Source organism: Taudactylus pleione, unplaced genomic scaffold (genome assembly GCF_031769625.1).
Source record: "Taudactylus pleione unplaced genomic scaffold, aTauple2 ptg000016l, whole genome shotgun sequence".
NCBI lineage: Eukaryota > Metazoa > Chordata > Amphibia > Anura > Myobatrachidae > Taudactylus > Taudactylus pleione.
This window is the reverse complement of record NW_028284418.1, coordinates 27,485,184-27,506,130: the sequence shown is the minus strand read 5'-3', so window position 1 is coordinate 27,506,130 and position 20,947 is coordinate 27,485,184. Positions and strand designations below refer to the sequence as shown.

The 20,947-nt window shown below is 46.4% G+C and overlaps 1 protein-coding gene across 2 annotated transcripts in view; it reads right to left on the bottom strand.

The window, feature by feature from the left end:
• PGS1 (phosphatidylglycerophosphate synthase 1) overlaps positions 1-20,947 on the bottom strand; it is a 97,947-nt gene that overhangs the window by 51,981 nt on the left and 25,019 nt on the right. For both annotated transcript variants that reach the window (XR_015878837.1, XM_088475293.1), the window contains exons 2-5: positions 16,055-16,250; positions 7,506-7,583; positions 7,133-7,220; positions 6,694-6,883 (exon numbers count right to left, since the gene is read on the bottom strand). Coding sequence is in view for 1 of the 2 variants with exons in the window: in XM_088475293.1 (XP_088331419.1) it covers positions 6,694-6,883; positions 7,133-7,220; positions 7,506-7,583; positions 16,055-16,250 (552 nt within the window). In the remaining variant the exon portion in view is untranslated. The remainder of the gene's footprint in view (positions 1-6,693; positions 6,884-7,132; positions 7,221-7,505; positions 7,584-16,054; positions 16,251-20,947) is intronic.

Sequence of the window (20,947 nt, the reverse complement as noted above, 5' to 3'; positions counted from 1 at the left end):
GAAGTCCATAGTGTTCCACAGGATACCTTGGGGTATAGGTGTGACGTCAGTCGCAGGGCACCAAAGAGTTAAGCTTTCAGCCTCCCAGGATGCACTAGGTCCCCCTCCTATACCCCGCCCCCGGGCCAAGGCACCTCAGTTAGTTACCAAGCCATAGGCCGGAGGAGGAGAAGGAAGAGAGAGAACAAAGATCTGGACACATACAAGAATCACATTCTCACCAGAGGGAGACGGAAAACCGGTGACCAGAGCAAAGCCCATCTGCAGCACAGGTGCGACAGGGCGGGAGTCCTGTGGAACCTTATGGACTTCGTAGAAATAGAGATAACAAGGGTAAGTTCTTACCATATCTCATATTTTCTACTTCAGGGTCCATAGGGTATCCACAGGATACCTTGGGGATGTCCCAAAGCAGTATCATTTAAGGGTGGGGACGCTCCTGTGCAGAAAGGAGAATCCGCCGCCCGAAGGAAGCATCCTGAGAGGCGAAGGTGTCAAACCTGTAATACCTCACGAAGGTATGGACAGAAGACCACGTAGCAGCCTTGCAGATCTGAACTGCCGAGGCACCACGTCGAGCTGCCCACGAAGGACCCACAGACCTAGTGGAATGAGCCTGCAGAGAAGGAGGGACCGGTAGGCCTTCATGAAGATAAGCTTCAGAAATAGCCATACGGATCCAGGCTGCCAAAGTTTGCTTTGAAGCAGGCCAACCCTTTTTACGGAAGCCATAGAGGACAAACAAAGCGTCCGACTTCCTAAACGAAGAAGTGCGGTCAACATAAGTCCCTAAGGCCCGCACAACATCCAAAGAGGCCTCACCCACGGAAAGACCCGGTGAGTTAAAGGCCGGAACAACTATTTCCTCGTTAACATGAAACTGGGAAACAACTTTGGGAAGAAACTCGGGCCGAGTGCGGAGCACTGCCCTGTTCCCATGAAAAACCAAGAAAGGGGGTCTACAAGAAAGAGCCCCTAACTCAGAAACACGTCTGGCCGAAGCAATGGCCAGAAGGAAAACAGTCTTAGCTGTTAGCCATTTAATATCCACTGAGCCCAGTGGTTCAAACGGCGGTCCTTGGAGAGCCCTCAGGACCACAGCCAAATCCCAAGGCGCCACAGGTGGAACAAAGGGCGGCTGAATACGGAGAACACCTTGCATAAAGGTGCGCACATCCGGGATTGTAGCAATCCTACGGTGAAACCAGACAGATAGGGCCGAAACCTGTACCTTCAAAGAAGCAAGGCGAAGCCCATGATCTAGTCCCGCTTGCAGGAAGGTGAGAATCCGAGACAGACGAAACTCCCGCGGTGCATAACCTCTCGGTCGACACCACTGGAAGAACGTATGCCACACGCGATGGTATATCCTCGCGGAAGACGGTTTCCAAGCTCGTAACATGGTATGCACCACAGAGCTGGAAAACCCCCGGGACCTCAGCATGGCCGTCTCAACAGCCACGCCGTCAAAGACAGCCGAGTCAGGTCCGGGTGAAGGCAAGGACCCTGAGACAGAAGGTCCGGTCGTAGCGGCAACCGCAGAGGACTGTCCACGGACAGACCCTGAAGGTCTGAGAACCAGTGCCGTCTGGGCCACGCGGGAGCTATCAACAGGAGCGTCCCTCCTTCCTGTTTGAATTTCCGGATTACCCGTGGAAGAAGGGAGACCGGAGGGAACAGGTATGCGAACCGGAACGTCCACCGGACGGACAGAGCATCCACCAGAGACGCCCCCTCGTCTCTTGTGCGAGACCCGTACACCGGCAACTTGTTGTTGTGCCGGGACGCCATGAGGTCGATTTCTGGAAGACCCCACCTGTCCACCAGTAGTTGAAAAACGTCCGGGTGCAGGGACCATTCCCCTGGATGAACGTCCTGGCGACTTAGAAAGTCCGCCTCCCAATTTAGCACTCCCGGGATGAAGACCGCTGATATGGCCGGAAGATTGCGCTCCGCCCAAACCAGGATCCGAGAGACCTCTACGAGAGCCGCCCGACTGCGAGTTCCTCCTTGCCTGTTTATGTAGGCCACGGTGGTAGCGTTGTCCGACTGGACCTGCACCGGGTGACCCTGGAGAAACCGCTGTGCCTGCAGGAGAGCATTGAAGACCGCACGGAGTTCCAAGATATTTATTGGAAGCTCCGCTTCTGTCGGCGTCCACCTGTCCTGGAACAAGTGTGGACCCGAAACTGCTCCCCAGCCCCGAAGACTGGCGTCCGTTGTCAACAGGACCCAATTTGGAACCCAGAACGGACGTCCCTTGTTGAGGTGGGTCGTCTTTAACCACCACACAAGGGACAGGCGAACCTCCGGGGTGAGCACAATCGTCTGGACTGAGGCAGCCCGTTCCACTTGGACAGGATCAGGTGCTGCAGAGGTCTGGAGTGAAACTGGGCGTATTCCACCATGTCGAACACCGACACCATGGAGCCCAGTAACCTCATCGCCGAGTGTAAGGACACCCGGCGGCTGTGCAGACAACTGCGCACCCTTGACTGTAAAGCAGAGATCTTGTCCTCCGTCACGAAGATCCTTTGCTGTCCCGAGTCCAATAAGGCTCCAAGATGCAGAATCCTCCGAGACGGGATTAGAGTGGACTTCTGCCAGTTGATTAGCTAGCCGTGCCGTTGCAGCAGTGCAATGGTCAGGTCCAAGTGGTGTAACAGGAGCTCTGGAGATCCTGCCACCAATAACAGGTCGTCCAAGTACGGCAACATGCGGACTCCTTGCAGCCGCAGAGAAGCCGCCATGACCGCCATCACCTTGGTGAAAACACGTGGTGCTGTCGCCAGGCCAAAAGGTAACGCCCGAAACTGGAAGTGGTCGCTGCGGATTGCAAACCGAAGGAACTCTTGATGGCGCAAAAGAATAGGGACATGCAGGTAAGCGTCCTGTATGTCCAATGACACCATGTAGTCCCCAGGTTCCAGCGCCAGAATGATGGACCATAGGGTCTCCATCCGAAACTTCGGGACCCGCAAAGACTTGTTGAGTGCTTTGAGGTTGAGAATCGGACGATATGACCCATTGGGTTTCTGTACCAAAAACAGATTTGAATAGAAACCCTGGCCCCTCTGGGAGAATGGAACAGGCACTATAACTCCAGCCTGGAGCATAGTGTGCAATACCTTCCGCAGCTCCGTAGCCTTGTTCCGGTCTGATGGTAGACCCGTGGTGAAGAATCGAGCCGGGGGTCTGTGCCGGAAGGAGAGGGCGTACCCGTGGGAGACCACCTCCAGAACCCAAGTGTCTGTCGTAGTGAACGACCAACACCGGGAGAACTGCAGCAGGTGGCCTCCCACCCTGGGATCCCCCAAAGGGAGGCCCGGACCGTCAGGCCGCAGGCTTGTCATCTGGCTTGGGGGCCGGACGTCTGGTACTCCATGCCTGTTTCCGGGGCTTGACCGATTTCTTAGGGCCAGCCTGTCGAGGAAACGACTGTGGTTTGGGCCTGCCCTGGGCCCTAGATGACCGAAAGGACGATGGTCCAGAACCAGAAGGAGCAGCGGCCGACGGGAGACAAGCAGATTTGGCTGCCGCCAGCGTGGCCACAATCTTATCCAGATCCGGACCGAAGAGAACTTCTCCGGTAAACGGCAACGCTTCCAGACCTTTCTTGGAATCTGCGTCCGCCTTCCAGGATCGCAGCCACAAGGTGCGACGAGCAGCTACCGCTGCTGAAGAAATTCTAGACACCAGAGTACTAATGTCTAGAGCCGCCTCGTTGATGTAGGTGGCCGAATCACGGAGATTGCCAATCAACTCCGCCTCTTCGGCCGGACAGTCGGATTCAAAAGAAGCCTCTAATGAATCCGCCCAGCGCTCCATCGCTCTGGCAACACAGCAAATGGCCATAGCCGGCCGTGCTGCCCCCCCTGCAAGGGAATAAGCGGACTTCAGGCAGATTTCTACCTTGCGGTCCGTAGCATCCTTAAGGGAGGACATGGATGGCATCGGCAATGTGGCACTACGGACAAGACGGGTCACGTGAGAATCCACCTGTGGAGGGGATTCCCACTTAGCAAAATAATTATCCGCGAACGGATAAGCCACCGCCAGGCGTCTCTGCGGCTGGTATCTTTTGCCAGGTTGTTTCCACGCCTCCTCTAAATGGTCCACCAACTGACCCGAAAGAGGAAAGACTGTGGCATCGCCCTTCACATCTTTGAAAAAGGCATACTTAGATTTAGCCGCAGGGGGAACTTCGTCCTCAATCACCAAGGCTGTGCGGACCGCCCGAATAAGTCCAGGAATATATACTTTGGACTTAGCATCAGCGTCCTTAGTATGGAGAGGTTCCTGATCGTAAGGATCCAGAATCTCCCCATCATCAGACGTCCCTTCGTCATCCTCCTAAGGAGCGGACAGACGCCACCGGCCTTTTATGAGGCCACATCACAGACTCCCCTTGCAACACATCCGACAAGTGCTGTACAGAACTCGTCAGGGAGTTAACCCACGCTGGCTCCTGAGAACCCGGGAGCGGGGAAATAGGGAGACTGTGGGGTACCACCAATTGTCGTGGGAACCCCTGCATGGGTGACGACACCACAGACTGCTGGGACAAACCCATCGGAGTAAACGCGGGCTGCGGAGCTAATTGGCCCACTAAAGCTGTTAACGCCTGAGCGAAACAAGCCCAGGGCGGCTCCTGTACCGGTGCTGTAACCGTAATAGGCCGCGCCATGGACAAACACTGCCGGCAAAGGCCCTCCGTGCTACCCTCCCCCTCCGCTAACGGTACTTTGCACGTGGTACACTGTAGCCGGAGGGGAAAATCACTTTCAGACATGACGGCACCACGTATGTGACCTCTCTCACCAATTAAGTATTAAATAGGCGAGAGACCACCCTGCAGCACCGCACTGCAAGGGCTTTAGCAGAAAGAACAGGGACAGTAATAAAGCTGACAGTTTTGAGAAGATAAAGTTACAGGCAGCAGCGCTAGCACAGTCACATACAATGCAGAGAAATAACAATTCCTGCACTAACAGCGCTGATCACTCAACTACACAGACACAGGGCCTGGTAGGACACAGCGCTGCATACACAGACCTGAGCCACAGCGGAGGAGAGGTATGCGGGGGGACCCAGACCACGATGCTTCCTTCCAGGCTTCCAGCAGCGTTCACCATGCGTTGCAGAGAAGATGGCCGCCGAGGAGCAGAGAGAAGCTGGCCTGGGGGAGGAGCGCTGACACAGGACCAGTCAGCACAGTGCAGAGAGGGCTGTGTGCAGCGGGGGAGGTGCCGGCTGTGAGACAGGGAAGGCGTGCTCCCCTGGCATGCATTTAACCCCTGGGACGCCGCAGCGCTACCGCTGTGCTGCGGTCCTCTGTCCCAGGGGGTAGTGGAAAGCGCAGGTTCAGTACCTGGCTCCACGCTGCAGCCAGTCCCCAGGGAGCCCCCTGCCTGGGGACTTAGGACCATGTGACCAGCGGGGACCCACCGCGGGACCCCACTGCTTACCTTTGTCCCCCTTGGATCCGGCCATGGTCCGGAACATCTGGGGTCACCGCTAGCTGTGACCCCAGATGCTCACCAGCATCCCCGGATCGGTACCGGCGTTCTGGTACCGGCGGGGGTGTAGGGAAGACAGCATGGACGTCAGGACTGACTGTCCATGCTGTACATCCAGATGTGCAGTCACAGCTGCACTGAAGAAAGCTTCAGGGGCTCTTCTAGCCCCCACTCCGACAGGTGCACCCGACGCCGGCCGGGCACCAAACTAAACGGAGGTGCCTTGGCCCGGGGGCGGGGTATAGGAGGGGGACCTAGTGCATCCTGGGAGGCTGAAAGCTTAACTCTTTGGTGCCCTGCGACTGACGTCACACCTATACCCCAAGGTATCCTGTGGATACCCTATGGACCCTGAAGTAGAAAAATAAAATTAAAACTGGTTTAAAATTGTATTAGATATACAAAATAGAGAAAGGACAAGTTCAGACAGTGGGTATATGGAGAATGATCAAAATACTAAATATGATGGGTACACAAATGCATATCAATGTGAAACTTGGAGAGTACAACACAATTAAACCAGATGTGACTTAGGGTACTTATTAAAGTCAACGAATATGTATCTTTTTTTTTAGCTTTCAACAATGTTTGTTATTTCCCATTCTGCTCCCATTGCTGGATACAGAACGCTTTTGTGCTGCACCCAACCTGTGGAATCCCCTCTGACTTATAACAATTCTTTCTACTAGCCTCCAAACCATCAAGAATTCCCTGAATGCCCACATCTTCAAGGCAAGCGTATCAAATTCCCGAACCACATTCTTCCTGTCACATTATTGTTCTGCCCGATTACCACCTCTGCTGACAGATCACTCAGAACTTATATTTATTCTCTTTCCAGCAATGCTGTGTGACTGGATCATATAGTCCCTCTAAGCACTTCTCTCTTATTGCCATTTAGTGAGACCTCAAACTAGGTGTCAAACTCCTACTTTCTGACAGATTGTAGGTTTGCAAGGTTGTCCCTCTAACCTGTTATACAATCTTGTTGTATTACTGTGTTTGTTACCAATTATAAAAAACAGGTGCTATATCAATGTTATTATAATTGTGTAGGAAAATCACTGGCACTTATATTTTTAGTGCAGATAGGAAAGACAAAAAACAGGCACAGCCTCATGTAAATGCATGGTACCACAAACCTTTCTTGCATTAGTACTACTGGCATCCTTACCCACTAAGTATGATATTGTCATCAAATAGATAGACCTTCATGTGCTGCAGGCCTATGGTTTCATTGAATCTCTCAGGTGCAAGCATACGCAGGAGTCCCCGCAGGTTTGGTGTGTGGAAGAGGGATACACGCACACGATCTGGGTATCTGCGCAGCAAAGGCAGTAACATAGTGCGGGAATTCTTCTTGCCTGTGACAGAAGGCACATCAAATATCTAAATGTTATTCAGTCTACAAAACCCACAACTCTAAAAACTCAACATGAAAATTTAAATAGGGTGCTCAGATTTTCAAAGCAAAAATGACTTGCACACTTTTCACAGGCCATGTGCCACCATCCTCTTATGTGATTAGAGAGTATTCCAGTGATTACCATCTGATTGCCTGTTATCACATCAGAGGGGAGGGGGTCATAACCTGTTCCAGGGCCATCACTGACCCCGGGATCCTCTGGTGTAGTCCAACAGGATAGAAATTTGTAGGTTAGACGAGCCTGAGCTGATCAGCGCTTCCTCTATGCAATCCACCTGAAAAGAGGATTGATAGGGAGATTATTGGAATGTGCACTTATGAAATGCATCAGCACCTAACCAAGCCAACAACTGTAATGGGCAACCCATTTATTCCAATATAGGAGCTAAAATCATAACTCCACCCTGTACAAAGCAACTTCTTGGAATGACTCTGGACATAGATTCAAAAGAAGACAATACTTAGCCCTCATTCTATTAACGATCAAATCTATTACAAAACAGAATATTGCCAGTTTCATCCTCAACACAAAAATTTGTGAGATCCTAACAGATGCTCACCAGCTCTTGTTCCAGGGGGCCTGTACCAAGGTACAGTGATGCCAGAATGATTCGCTTCTTGGCAGTTTTCAACTGTGTCTAGAAAATATAAATGAAAAGAAAGAAAAAAAAAAGAAGGACAAGAGAGGTTACATTTACACAACAGTCTGATAACTATGCAAGATCTGTTCTTCTATTATGCAAATAAGTTTCTACCCATTATTGGCCAAATGAGCTAGCAGTTGTAAAAAATAGCTCCTTCCCCAAAATTATGTCTCTTCCCTTCAGTTTTCATGGCCTTACAAATTATATTTATTTTAGTAGTCATGGCAGACTTCCTTACAGCAACTCCTTTATTATGCTAAATAAAGCTTAAATGTGCTGGGAGTTGCTTAAACATAACAAATGGTAGCAATGTATTAATTAGTCTGCGATTCCAGGGCTGTGCAGCCAAACAAATTGTTCCCTGATAAGTATCATTGAACTATTAGGTCAATCATTTGTTTGACCTCTATTATTGCTGCAATTGTTTCTGTATTTCAGGGTTCTTAAAGGACACCCTGGAAAAAAGATTTTTGTCCTTACCTATAAAATTATTTTCTCAGACTCCATGGGGGACACACAACTCACACACAAGAGAAGAGGAAATGGTAACTATATAGGAAAACCCCACAATCCAGGTAAGTGATAAGGACAAAAATCCCCTCTCTTTCCTCCATGGGGGACACAGGGATCATGCTGGGACATCCGTAAGCTGTCTCTTTAAGGACGGGGGCGCTCCTGTGCTGCGCTAAGAACCCTACGCTAGAAACCCATATCTGCGGAGGCAAAGGTATCCACTGAAGTTTAGGCCTGGCAGATAGTCAAACGAAGCCAGAGACAAAGGCCCTCATTCAGAGGCGGTCGCAAGAAGCGATCGCTCTCTCTGAATGAGGGCGGACGCTTTTTTTTAGTGCGGCCTCCTGGTCGCTAGCTAAGCTGTGGGTTACCACCCACAGCTTAGCGACCGACCAGGGTGATGGTCGCGATGGTCAAGACCATTGCGACCATCGGGGCTTGCGACGAGACCCTAAGGTTGGGTCTCGGCAACCGCAAGCCCCAGGGAGCTTCCTCCTCTGATCGAGCAGGAAGCTCCCCACTGACATCACTGCTGATGTCAGTGCGGCCGCCCACAAAACGGCAAGTGTTCCATCAGGAACGCCTCAGTTTGTGTAGCCACCCACCCCCCCCTGCCCCGCCTACAAAACGGGGCGAGCTGTCGGTCAACATCGACAGCCGGCCCTTTTGTAGTGAAACATCGACAGCCGGCCCGTTTCTCTCTCGCTCCGGGGCTTGCCCACGCGCAGTGCGGCCGCTGCTCGTGCGCAGGGACTTATCGACCCGGTTGCGAGCGCTCAGCGCTTGCGACCGGGTCTGAATGAGGTCCAAAGTCTGTTAGGTTGCTGGCCAGCCCTGCTTATTAAAGTCTTATAAGACAAAGAGGGAATCAGAACAACGCAAATGACGTACCAAACCCTGCGTGGCCAATCTAAAGTGATGAGAATCACTGTGCTGCCCTCCAACTTTCATTTTGGGAAGAACTCGAGGCATCATGTAAATCGGAGGAAAGAGGTAAATGAGGAGAAAACGACCACCTGACCAAGAGAGCATCCACCGGAAGAGCTACCGGATCCCTGGTCCGTGAGCTGTACTTTGTCAGCTTGTGGTTGTGACGGGAAACCATCACGTCAATGTCTGGACGGCCCCAGTGATGTACCAGTGACTGAAGACCTCGGGATAGAGGGCCCACAAAGAGCTTTGTAGACCGCACGAATCTCCAGGACATTAATGGGAATTAGGCTCTACTAAGCCCCACCAACCCTGAAAAGACTGATGACAAGTCACCGCCCCCCACCCCGAAGACTGGCATCGGTGGTGAACAGAATCCAGCCCTGAATCCAGAAAGGGCGGCCCTTGTCCAAATGAGAGCTGTGGAGCCACCACATAAGGAGTGACGTACCTCCCTTGATAGAATAATTGTCTGAGACTTGAATTGTAGATGGGACTTGTTTCATTTAGTCAGAATCTCTACTTGTAGAGGACGGGAGTGAAACTGAACATACTCCATCATCTCGAATGTTGAGAGCCCAAGACCTGCATGCAAGCATGAATGGCAGCCCACCTCCAGCCCAGGAGGACCTGAACCTTGGCTTTTAAGGATAGGAGCTTGTCCAAAGGGAGGAACAACCTCTGAACCAAGGTGTCTAGTAAGGCTCCTAAATCAAGTATCTCCTGGGATTGTGTTACAGAGGATTTCTGGCAATTGATGATCCACTCACGAGTCTGTAAAAGAACCATGAGACGAAGATGGCCCTGAAGTGCATCTGGGGATTGAGCCAGAATAAGCAGGTCATGCGGACCCCCTGCGTCTGAGAGAAAACACGTGGAGCTGTTGAAAAACCAAAAGGTAAAGCCAGAAATTGGAAGTGTTACTCCCTTACTGCAAACCTGAGAAAGAGCTTATGACATTCCCTGATGGGAATGTTTAAGTAGGCATCCAGGATGTCCAAAGACACCATGAAATCCTCCGCTTCTAGGGCAAAGAATGATGAAAAGCAGCGATCCATGCGGAAACTGGGAACATAGAGATACCTGTTCAACGATTTCAGGTTGAGAATGGAACGAAATGATCCATCCGGTTTGTGGACCAGAAACAGGTTGGTATAAAATCAGACATCTCTGAGATGAGAGAAAAGGCATATTAACCTAGGAGGCCAGAAGAAAACTGATGGAGTTCTGCAGTGCTTCTGACTTCTCCGGATCAAAGACCTGTGGAGAAAAATTGGACCAGAAGACGTACCCGGAAGGTTAGGGCGTAACCCTGGGACACTATTCGTTCTATCCAAGCGTCCGACGTTATAGTTATCCAGTAATCGGAGAACAGCAAAAGACAGCCTCCCCACACTGGGCGATCCCAGGTGGAGGCCTGCCCAGTCATGTGGCAAGCTCATTTGCTGGCTTGGGAGATGGACGTAGTTTGGAACAGGCTTGCTTACCTCTCGACTCAGAGTTCCTTGAGGAAGATCCGTGAGACCTTGCAAAGGACTGACCCTTGGTCTTATCTTGTGGACGAAAGGAACAATAATTTGAGGTTCATGACCTGGATACCGCAGATGGAAGTAAAGCGGATTTGGCCACAATCTTGTCCCAAACAGAACCTCACCAGAGAAGGAAAGAGCTTTGAGAGCCTTTTTGGAGTCCACATCAGCTCGCCAATTACAGAGCCAGAGTGCTCTTCTAGAAGTGACAGCTGATGCAGATACCTGAGAAGCAAGGACACCCGAATCAATGGCAGCCTCACCATGATAAGTACTGGCTTCTCAGACATTAACAACCAGAGATGATCACGCTTTTCTGTGACCCCGACTGAAGACCAACCCCCAAACAATCCGCCCAGCATCTTAAGGCCTTGGCGACCCAGGCGGACGCAAGGGCCGAACGGACAAATGCCCCCACATTAGAGAAGATGGCTTTAAAAAAAAAATTCCAGCTTCCTATCTGTAGGATCCTTGAGGAAGGCTGCATTCGGGATAGGAAGGGCAGAGGATCTAACCACCCTTGCCACATGTGCATCCACCGGAGGCGGCGATTCCCACTTAGCTCTGTCAGTAGCTGGAAGGGAATAAAATGAAGAAATGCACTGTAAAATCAAGAAAAGCTTACTGGGTGAGCCCATACCGCCGCCAGGAGGTCCTCTAACTCAGCAAAGATAGGAAACTCAGTCGCTGATTTCTTTTGGCACTTTAATAAAAGGGCATCTGACTTACAGGCTTGGTCAGTGTCCTTAATTGAAAGTGTGGATTTCACCGCCTTGATCAGGGTTTCAACAACATCTACCTGTGGTTGGGAGTCCTCCTTAATAGAGGAGGTCTCCATGTCTGAGTCAACAGACGTTATCTGAGGTCTGGTCTGAGGAAGCCTCGGAGTCCAAGTCATTTCCAGAACGTGGCGTAGAAATGTCCAGTCTGGAATGCTTACACTTGGATGGACGGACCTTGTCTAGCATCTGTTGAAAAGATGTAACAAATAAAGAGCGCTTGTGAATAAACATGTATGAATGTAACGCAATACCTGTAAAAAAAAAAAAAAAGGGGATTAGTAAAAGATGTTTAAAACCCTTTTTAAATATTTAGGAAAGTCCATAATTGACATCAGGGTTCCGATAACATGCCTTGCAGTGCGGTGTGATACTGGAGTCAGACGTGAAAAACTAACTGTCTCTCCCTATATCTGCCTACCTTTAACGGCTTCCGCTCCGTCCGGCTGGTTCCCTGCACGGGGTGATCGTCTTCTTCGTCCGTGTAAACGGCCCGATGCTGCAAAGGTGCAGTGTGATGACGTCACTATGTCTCTGCTGTGTGTCAGATGTGCGCTAAAACCAACGCGTTTCAGGCTCCTGGCCCTTTTTCAAGGATAGCGTTCCATCCTGTGTGCTCCATTTTATTGAAAGATTTAATTGATTCAATTAAAAACCTAATTCTATAATTAGGTATAATTTCCTTTTAGAAATAAATAAAAATTAAGGTATTGCGTTTTTGTGTTTTTATTATGAGAATGGTATTATATTATAAAAAGTGATGTAAAAATTAAGAGAAATTTAAGCAATGTATAGAATTAATTGATTAATAGGTATTTAAAGGAAAGCATTTATCTCTATATCCATATTTAAACCTGCAGGTTGCAAGGTTTGCATCCAGAAAATCCATTTTGTTTCCTTTTTTCTCAATTCTTTTGAAATGTCACCTCCTCTCCAGTTAGGGCAGATTTTCTGTATGCCCATAAATGACAAACCAGAGGGATTTCGGTTGTGATGGTCTAGAAAGTGTTTGGACACGCTATGTGTCTGTAAACCTTTCTTGATGTTGAAAATATGCTCAGCAATTCTTATTTTTAGTTTTCTTTTTGTCTGACCAATATATTGGAATCCACAGGGACATTCAAGTAAATAAATTACTGCTTCTGTATCACAAGTGATAGTATCCATAATTTTGTAACTCTTATTTGATACATTTGATTTGAATCCAGTTAATGGTTGTGTCGATTGTTTTCTTAAAGTTTTGCATGGTAAACAGTTCAAACAGAAAAAATGACCTTTCTTTTTGTTCCCAAAGTTGGCTCCATTATTTAAATGAGTATGACTTTTCACCAATTGATGCTTGAGGTTGCATGCTTTTTTGTAAATAATTTTTGGTTTTGTTGGAATGACTGATTTCAATTTATTGTCCAGAAGCAATATATGCCAATGGTTATTCAATATAGATTCAATTACATGATGTTGACTATTAAATTGTGTGACAAAGGCTATATTGAAATCCTCCTTTGTATTGCGTTCTTTATATAAAAGTGTATCCTTCCTCTCTTTAAGCGATATCTCTTCTAAGGCCTCTTGTAATTTCTGTTCATCATATCCTTTTTTCAAGAACTTGTTTTTCATTGTTTCACTTTGTTGTAAAAAGAGGTCATGTTGTGAACAATTCCTTTTTAATCTACTAAATTGTCCTTTTGGGATATTCTGAATCCATTTCGTGTGATGATTACTGGTATATAACAAGGTATTGTTTCCACTGATGTCTTTCGTGTGGGTTCTTGTTTGTATGGTGTTATTGAAAATGAAGATTTCCAAATCCAAATAAACTATCATGTTCTTGCTAAAAGTTGAGATAAATTCAAGCCCAAAACTGTTATTATTAAGATACGAGAAGAAATCAGCTAAGAGATCATCAGGGCCATCCCAGATGAAAAATAAGTCATCTATATATCGTTTCCAAGATATGATGTTTTTCTGATAGGGGTTATTCTGCCAAATGTATTGCTCCTCCCATTTTGCCACAAAGAGGTTGGCGTAGCTGGGTGCGAAAGACGAACCCATCGCAGTTCCTTTTACTTGGTTGTAGTAAGAGTTACAAAATTATGGATACTATCACTTGTGATACAGAAGCAGTAATTTATTTACTTGAATGTCCCTGTGGATTCCAATATATTGGTCAGACAAAAAGCAAACTAAAAATAAGAATTGCTGAGCATATTTTCAACATCAAGAAAGGTTTACAGACACATAGCGTGTCCAAACACTTTCTAGACCATCACAACCGAAATCCCTCTGGTTTGTCATTTATGGGCATACAGAAAATCTGCCCTAACTGGAGAGGAGGTGACATTTCAAAAGAATTGAGAAAAAAGGAAACAAAATGGATTTTCTGGATGCAAACCTTGCAACCTGCAGGTTTAAATATGGATATAGAGATAAATGCTTTCCTTTAAATACCTATTAATCAATTAATTCTATACATTGCTTAAATTTCTCTAATTTTTACATCACTTTTTATAATATAATACCATTCTCATAATAAAAACACAAAAACGCAATACCTTAATTTTTATTTATTTCTAAAAGGAAATTATACCTAATTATACCTAATTATAGAATTAGGTTTTTAATTGAATCAATTAAATCTTTCAATAAAATGGAGCACACAGGATGGAACGCTATCCTTGAAAAAGGGCCAGGAGCCTGAAACGCGTTGGTTTTAGCGCACATCTGACACACAGCAGAGACATAGTGACGTCATCACACTGCACCTTTGCAGCATCGGGCCGTTTACACGGACGAAGAAGACGATCACCCCGTGCAGGGAACCAGCCGGACGGAGCGGAAGCCGTTAAAGGTAGGCAGATATAGGGAGAGACAGTTAGTTTTTCACGTCTGACTCCAGTATCACACCGCACTGCAAGGCATGTTATCGGAACCCTGATGTCAATTATGGACTTTCCTAAATATTAAAAAAGGGTTTTAAACATCTTTTACTAATCCCCTTTTTTTTTTTTTTTTTTTTTTTTTACAGGTATTGCGTTACATTCATACATGTTTATTCACAAGCGCTCTTTATTTGTTACATATTGAAATTATTTTATTAGGAGCTGCTTTCAAAATAACATCCATAGCGCAGAATATATATTTTTTTATCTGTTGAAAAGAAACACACCTGCAACCAGACCCTGAACAAACTGAAAAAGGGTTTGAACTCATGGCGGTTCTGTGTCAGCTGATAAAATATTGTCAAAATATTGGCTTTGGGATTGTAAGTTGGTTTACTACAGTGAAAATGTAGAAGCCCATGCTGGCTTCTGAGAAGATGTCGTGGCTGCCGAGACTTCAGTTTGAGTACCCAAGAAACACCGGCACATAAACAAACAAGTCATGGTCCGGGACCTGAGGAGAGAGACAGAAAATTTTCTGCAATCGCATAGCACAGCAGTACCACCCTCCCTGGGCGCTTTGGCGGCTTAACCATTGGAAGACAATAGTGTATTCCAGGTGTGTTTAGAGTTAACAAGTTGTACCAATATCAAGGGGTAGAGCACCGAATGAGATCACACCACAGAAACTAATAAGCGGTGCTATTGGGTCAGTAGTAATGGCAGAGTAGACACATTATAAACAAATGAGTGGTCACTGGGCTACAGACCTGTTATTCCAATAACCAATTTTCACAGAAATACAATAGAAAAGAGACAAAACTTTAGTATAGAAAATCCCTATAAAGAAACACAATGAAGGAAGAGAGGGACAGAAGTGAAAGGGAGAGTAGTATGCTAACAAAGTACTCCTATATACTTTGTAAAATCAACATGCACACAAACATTGAATGCATAAAATAATTGCTGCTCGACAACCAAGCCCCAACAGGGGAGGAAGGAACTTAAATATAACCAGACTTGTTGGAGTGAGGTATACAGGGAGGCAGGAGCCCGATGTATTTCTGTGTAGCTGAGGCGTTCAATGTGTAAAAATGGCCACCCAGTGTTGTAGGGAGGAAGGAGAATCCACTGTGGTGGGTATCCTGCATGGGGGACGCACCAAGGGATGGGGGAGGAGCCATTAGGGAAGGCTATCCTCCCCCGTCTGAGTGTACCCCCAGGGACATGGCAGCTACTAATTACTGATGCCCCATTGCCAGTATCTGCTTTGGAGGACTAGTGGGGGTGCAGAGACAACCTGTCCCCCAATGTCAGTACCGCCGGTGGCCTCCCTCACTGGAGGTAACAGACGCACAGTACAGCAGGGAACAGCATTATCTGTCCCCAACGCATCCAGCTGTGGCTGCCTCTCTGTGCGCTAGAGCCGGGCCGAGGTCACTAACCCAGTTGCCAGTACTCAGGCCGCCAGCGCTGGGGATCGTTGAAGCGGCAGTGACGGTATCCGTCAAGACACAGATTCACTGCCTTTCTGAAAAGAAAGTAAAAAGAAATAAAATGGGTCTACTTAATTTAATAGTAGCCTCTCTAAAAACCATGCCCACTGCTTGGGCACCAAAAGAAAAGCTGATCTTCTAGTGTTGGAGGCGGAGTATAGGGGAGAGGGAGCCTGTGCTGCCGGGAAAAAGAAATTAACTGTTTGGTGCCCAGACTCCAGCTCATCGCTTATACCCAGCGTGATCCCTGTGTCCCCCATGGAGGAAACAAAAAAAGCCTCACTTAATGCATGTAGATGACCCTAATTATTTCTAACCACACTTTCACTGACCACTTACTTTCATGACTTGGTAGAACTCGGAGGGAGTGGAAAGAATCTTCACTTTTGAACTGGAGATTCCAAACTCTGGAACCAGGTTCCCCACCCATTGGAATCTGTGTGTTCCCCGGCAGACATAACCAAAAGGAGGACAGTGGGTAGGAGCTGGCGAGACTGAAGGAGCCACAAGTGGAGCCAAAAGAAACATAGAGGTCCTAGAGAAATGAAAATATACTGTTTAGTATGCAAAATGAACTTACTAGAAATATTTAAAAGAAGATTTTAAGAAATTGTTTCATTTTGTTTTCACTGGTTGCCATCCGCAGACTTGGAAAAAGCTATTACTCATCTCGGAGTCTGTCCTAGAGTATGAAGAAACACAGATGTCATTATTTTTTTCTGACAGCCTCTGCACATTTAGGCAGAAATATGAATAGCCAATTTGATTATATTAGGCCAATCATCACTACGCATGTGCGCCCATCAATGCTATTCAACATCAGACATCTAATCTGTAGTGCCAGTGCCTGCAGTCATTGCCTGACAATGCTAACTAGGCCTATGGTATACATACAAAATGATAATGGACACGCTGTATTCAGAGGCCCATCAACATGTCCATATTCAGGAATGCTGGTCGATTGACCCCTTTCCTATTGCACTGTATAATGAGAAATACACGATAAGGAAAAGAGAAATTGTGACTGCAAGGACAGAAATACATTTCACACCAGATACTCAGTGACTGTTCAAAACTGAGGGCAGGTCACCAAAACCTGAGGGCAGGTCACGCATGTCTATTATTTTTATCCGTTTCTGCTTTCAGAGATATTTCTTCAATTTCTCTCTCTTTTTAAAGTAAAGTAGTATGGAGATTCCCAATACAATTATATTATAGGGAGAAAATGTATCTGGCAATGGGAAGTCCCGTAGTTTTTTTCGCCAGTACGCTCTTACAGTATTAGCAACTTCACAGAAATGCAACAGAAAGGAGGAACCAACAACACTTACGTAAAGACAAAAGATACTGGCTGTTAATTCTGGCATTCCTTTCATACAAGGGGAAATAGGTCAAACTATGCAAATGCCAACTGTTAACATAGCTGAATAATCAAAATTTCAGCAATGAAAAGCGGTTAAAAGAAAAAAAAACAAAAAAAACACAAAATAGTATTTTGGAGCGAAGCACAAGTTGAAAAAAAAAAAAAAATGACAATTGGTGATGTGCGATAGTTATTCTACAGATTCTCTCCACTATTTATCTATATTTCTGACTGACTTTTCAATGGGCTTTGAAAGAGAATATACTTACACATTTATTTTGAGTATACGGGCAATTTAACAGTCCTTTAGGCCAAGCTGGCCACCATTGCAAAAGTGTGCGATTCCATTAAACTACTGTATCATAAGAAAGCAGATTTGAATGGAGCAGAAGATGACTCCCATTGGAGAGTGTTAAGCCAATGGATGACGTTTAAAGTTGGATTTTGAAATCTGGTAGTCCAACCCAACACTGCCCACCACATATTCAATCAAATCTAATGGATTTGTGTGTTTACCATTTCTGGTTGCTACACGCAGAACTAAGAACCTGTACATGTTTTAGCAAACATTTATAGCACTGGTCGGGGAACAGGGGTAAATTACCCCAAATGGGGTAAAAATGAAATTACTGGGGGTAATGTACGGACAGCCAGGCATGTATATTAATCATTGCATACCCGGCTGTCCGTCCATTACCCCCAGAAATGGAGGTCACTGGCGCAAAGTGCGGCGCCAGTGAGCTCCAGCCCGGCGCCGCAGGGAAGCTCTAAGCCAGACGCCCGCTGAGATGTTATTACCAGCGGGCGCTCGGCTCCTTCCATGCAGCGCCGCGTTAGCCGGAGGCTGTAGTTCTCTGCTAAACTCCAGCTTCCGGCTCTCCCCATACGCATTATGGGAGAGACGTCATGACGTCTCTCCCATAGTTCCGAGGAGCAGCCGGGCGGACAGGACGGCGCGGATGCAGGAGCGGGGATTAAGGTAAATGTTTTTTTTCTTTGTACAAGCGACACTACAGGGGCACTATATGGGGGCACTACTACAGGGGCATTATATGGGGGCACTGCTACCGGGGCACTATATGGGGGCACTGATACAGGGGCACTATATGGGGGCACTGATACAGGGGCACTGATACAGGGGCATTATATGGGGGCACTGATACAGGAGCATTATATGGGGGATCTACTACAGGGGCATTATATGGGGGATCTACTACAGGGGCATTATATAGGGGATCTACTACAGGGGCATTATATGGGGGCACTACTATATGATTTCCTTCCTTTCAAATCAAGGGCGTAACGTCAGCGTATCTAAATATATTTTGGGGTAAAGGGTAAAAAAAAATTCCCTAACCCCTGATTTATAGAGAGGTAAAGTGCAAAAAACAGTACTTTTTTCATATTAAAAAGATGCACTAACCTGCAACTGACTTTGTGAAACAGTGTCCACCTATAACCAGACAATAAGGGGTCCTGCTCACTTGGTATAACATCTAAGTTACCAAATACATTGTTACAAGAATTTATGTAAAAAACAGTTTGTATTGTATTGGGTAATCCCCATAAATGGTTGCATTTTAAGTCCCAGTTTTGTACCTTAAAGTGAGTTTCAAAATATTTTTTTAGTTCTAAAGAAAGTGTAAAATTACATGCAGTTAAACTTTCTCTAATTATATATATTTTGACCTCCACTATCATCTCTATGCTGATGATACTCAGATATACCTTTCCTCCCGTTTTCAACCCCTCTCTTCTGACTCTTATCTCCAACTGTCTCTCTGCCATCTCTTCCTGGATGTCCCAGCGATTTCTTAAACTTAAAATTTCTAACACTGAGCTGATAGTCTTCCCACCCTCCCACATAACCTCACTTTCTACTATTTCTTTATCAATTGATGGAATAAGTATCTCATCTAGTCCCAAGGTGCGCTGTCTTGGAGTTATCCTGGACTCATCCCTCTCCTTCAAACCACATATCCATATCCAGTTCTGTCGTTTCCATCTCAAACATATTTCTAAGATCAGACCCTATCTCACCCAGGATGCTACTAACACCCTCCTCCTATCTGGCCTCCCCAAATCCCATCTCTCTCCTCTCCAGTCTATCCTTAATGCTGCTGCATGGCTGATCTTCCTCTCCAAACGCTCTAAATCTGCCTCCCCTCTCCTACAAGCCCTCCACTGGCTCCCCTTCCCTTTTAGAACCCAATTTAAGGTTCTCACGCTCACTTACACAGCCCTCAACCAATCTTCTCCCATATACATCTCTGATCTCATCTCCCTTCACTCTCCTCTCTCTTCGTTCAACTAATGCACGCCGCCATTCATGCCAGCTGATTACTTCCTCCCACTCCCGCCTCCAAGATTTTGCCCGCACTGCTCCCCACCTCTGGAACTCTCTCCCACTCCCCATCAGAGTCTCCACCTCTTTGCAATCCTTCAAACGGGCTCTTAAGACCCAATACTTCATCAAAGCCTTCCAGCTATCATTCTAACTCCCTGCTACATGCTCCTTCCTCCCCATCTACCCCATCTGTGTCACCCCTGTTTGTCTTCCCCCTACCTTTTAGAATGTAAGCTCTTACGAGCAGGGCCCTCTACCCTCTTGTGCTTCTCCCTACTTTAGTTTCATCTACAGTACTTCTTACTCACCACTAGCACCTAACACTATTGTTCTGTAAGTCGCTTGTCTACAACTTGTTTATGTACTTTGTAAGGCACTGCGGAACATTTGTTGCGCCATATAAATAAATTATATATATATATATATATATATATATATATAGACGTCGTCATGACGTCTCTCCCATTACCTACTGCGGGAGCCGGAAGATGGCTCCCACAGTGGGAGCAGCAGCAGCCGATGAGAGACTGTCTGGCTGTCTTAGAACAGCTATTGCCACTGGTTCTGGTGAACAACCAGTGGCGAGACATTTTGCCGCAGCCAGACACAATCTTGCGTCTCTTAGGTACAGAATTATTGACCATGTTCCCCCACTAACTAGAGGAGGAAACCTCTCACGTAGATTGTTACAATGTGAAACGCAGTGGCTTATAAAACTGGATACTTTGTCTCCTCTGGGCCTTAATGAAACATTAGGATTACAATGTTTCATTTGAGTCCATAAACCTGGCCCGATATTACATTGTTATGGGGTGTATGTCTTTATATATACAGATGCCTATTCATGTCATTCTGGTTATGTTAGTCACTAAATTTCATCTGTATAAATGTCATTATATTATTTTTCTAGCACACCTATATAGACTAGTGCAGACATTATCCCGGTTTGATATGTTGGTAACACAGCTGTCAGGTTGTTGCACTAGTAATAAATCTATTATAAAGTTGGTAAGATATGATTAGACCAGTTATGGGCATTATTTAGTTATACTGTTTTTTATAAATATTTTCAGTGGCACAATTTATGATATCCTATAATGTTTTATGAATGTTATTGTCATTAAGCATTTTTTATGGGTGTGTTTAAATTTGTTTATGGAGAATTTGATGTAGTGTCTGCTACATTGTGATTTTAATGGTTTGGGTTTTTTGTATATGTGGGTTGCTATGGTGATCTGAGCTCACACGTCACTTCCCTTGTGTCTGCCTGTGGGCACCGGAAGTGAGTAGTGGCGTCTCACAAGCTAGTCGTATGGTGGCTTTATAAGGCGGGTAAGTGTTGTATTGTGTTATCACTTGGCTTGACAAAAGTGCGAATAAATGTACTGAAACGCTGCTAATCAGAAGCGATTTATTGTCCATTATTTACTCGTCTGGAGTGCAACCGATTGGATTGTATGTTTACGGAATATATATAATTTTTAAATGACCTGTTCAATTCATTACTTATGTAGTATTGATC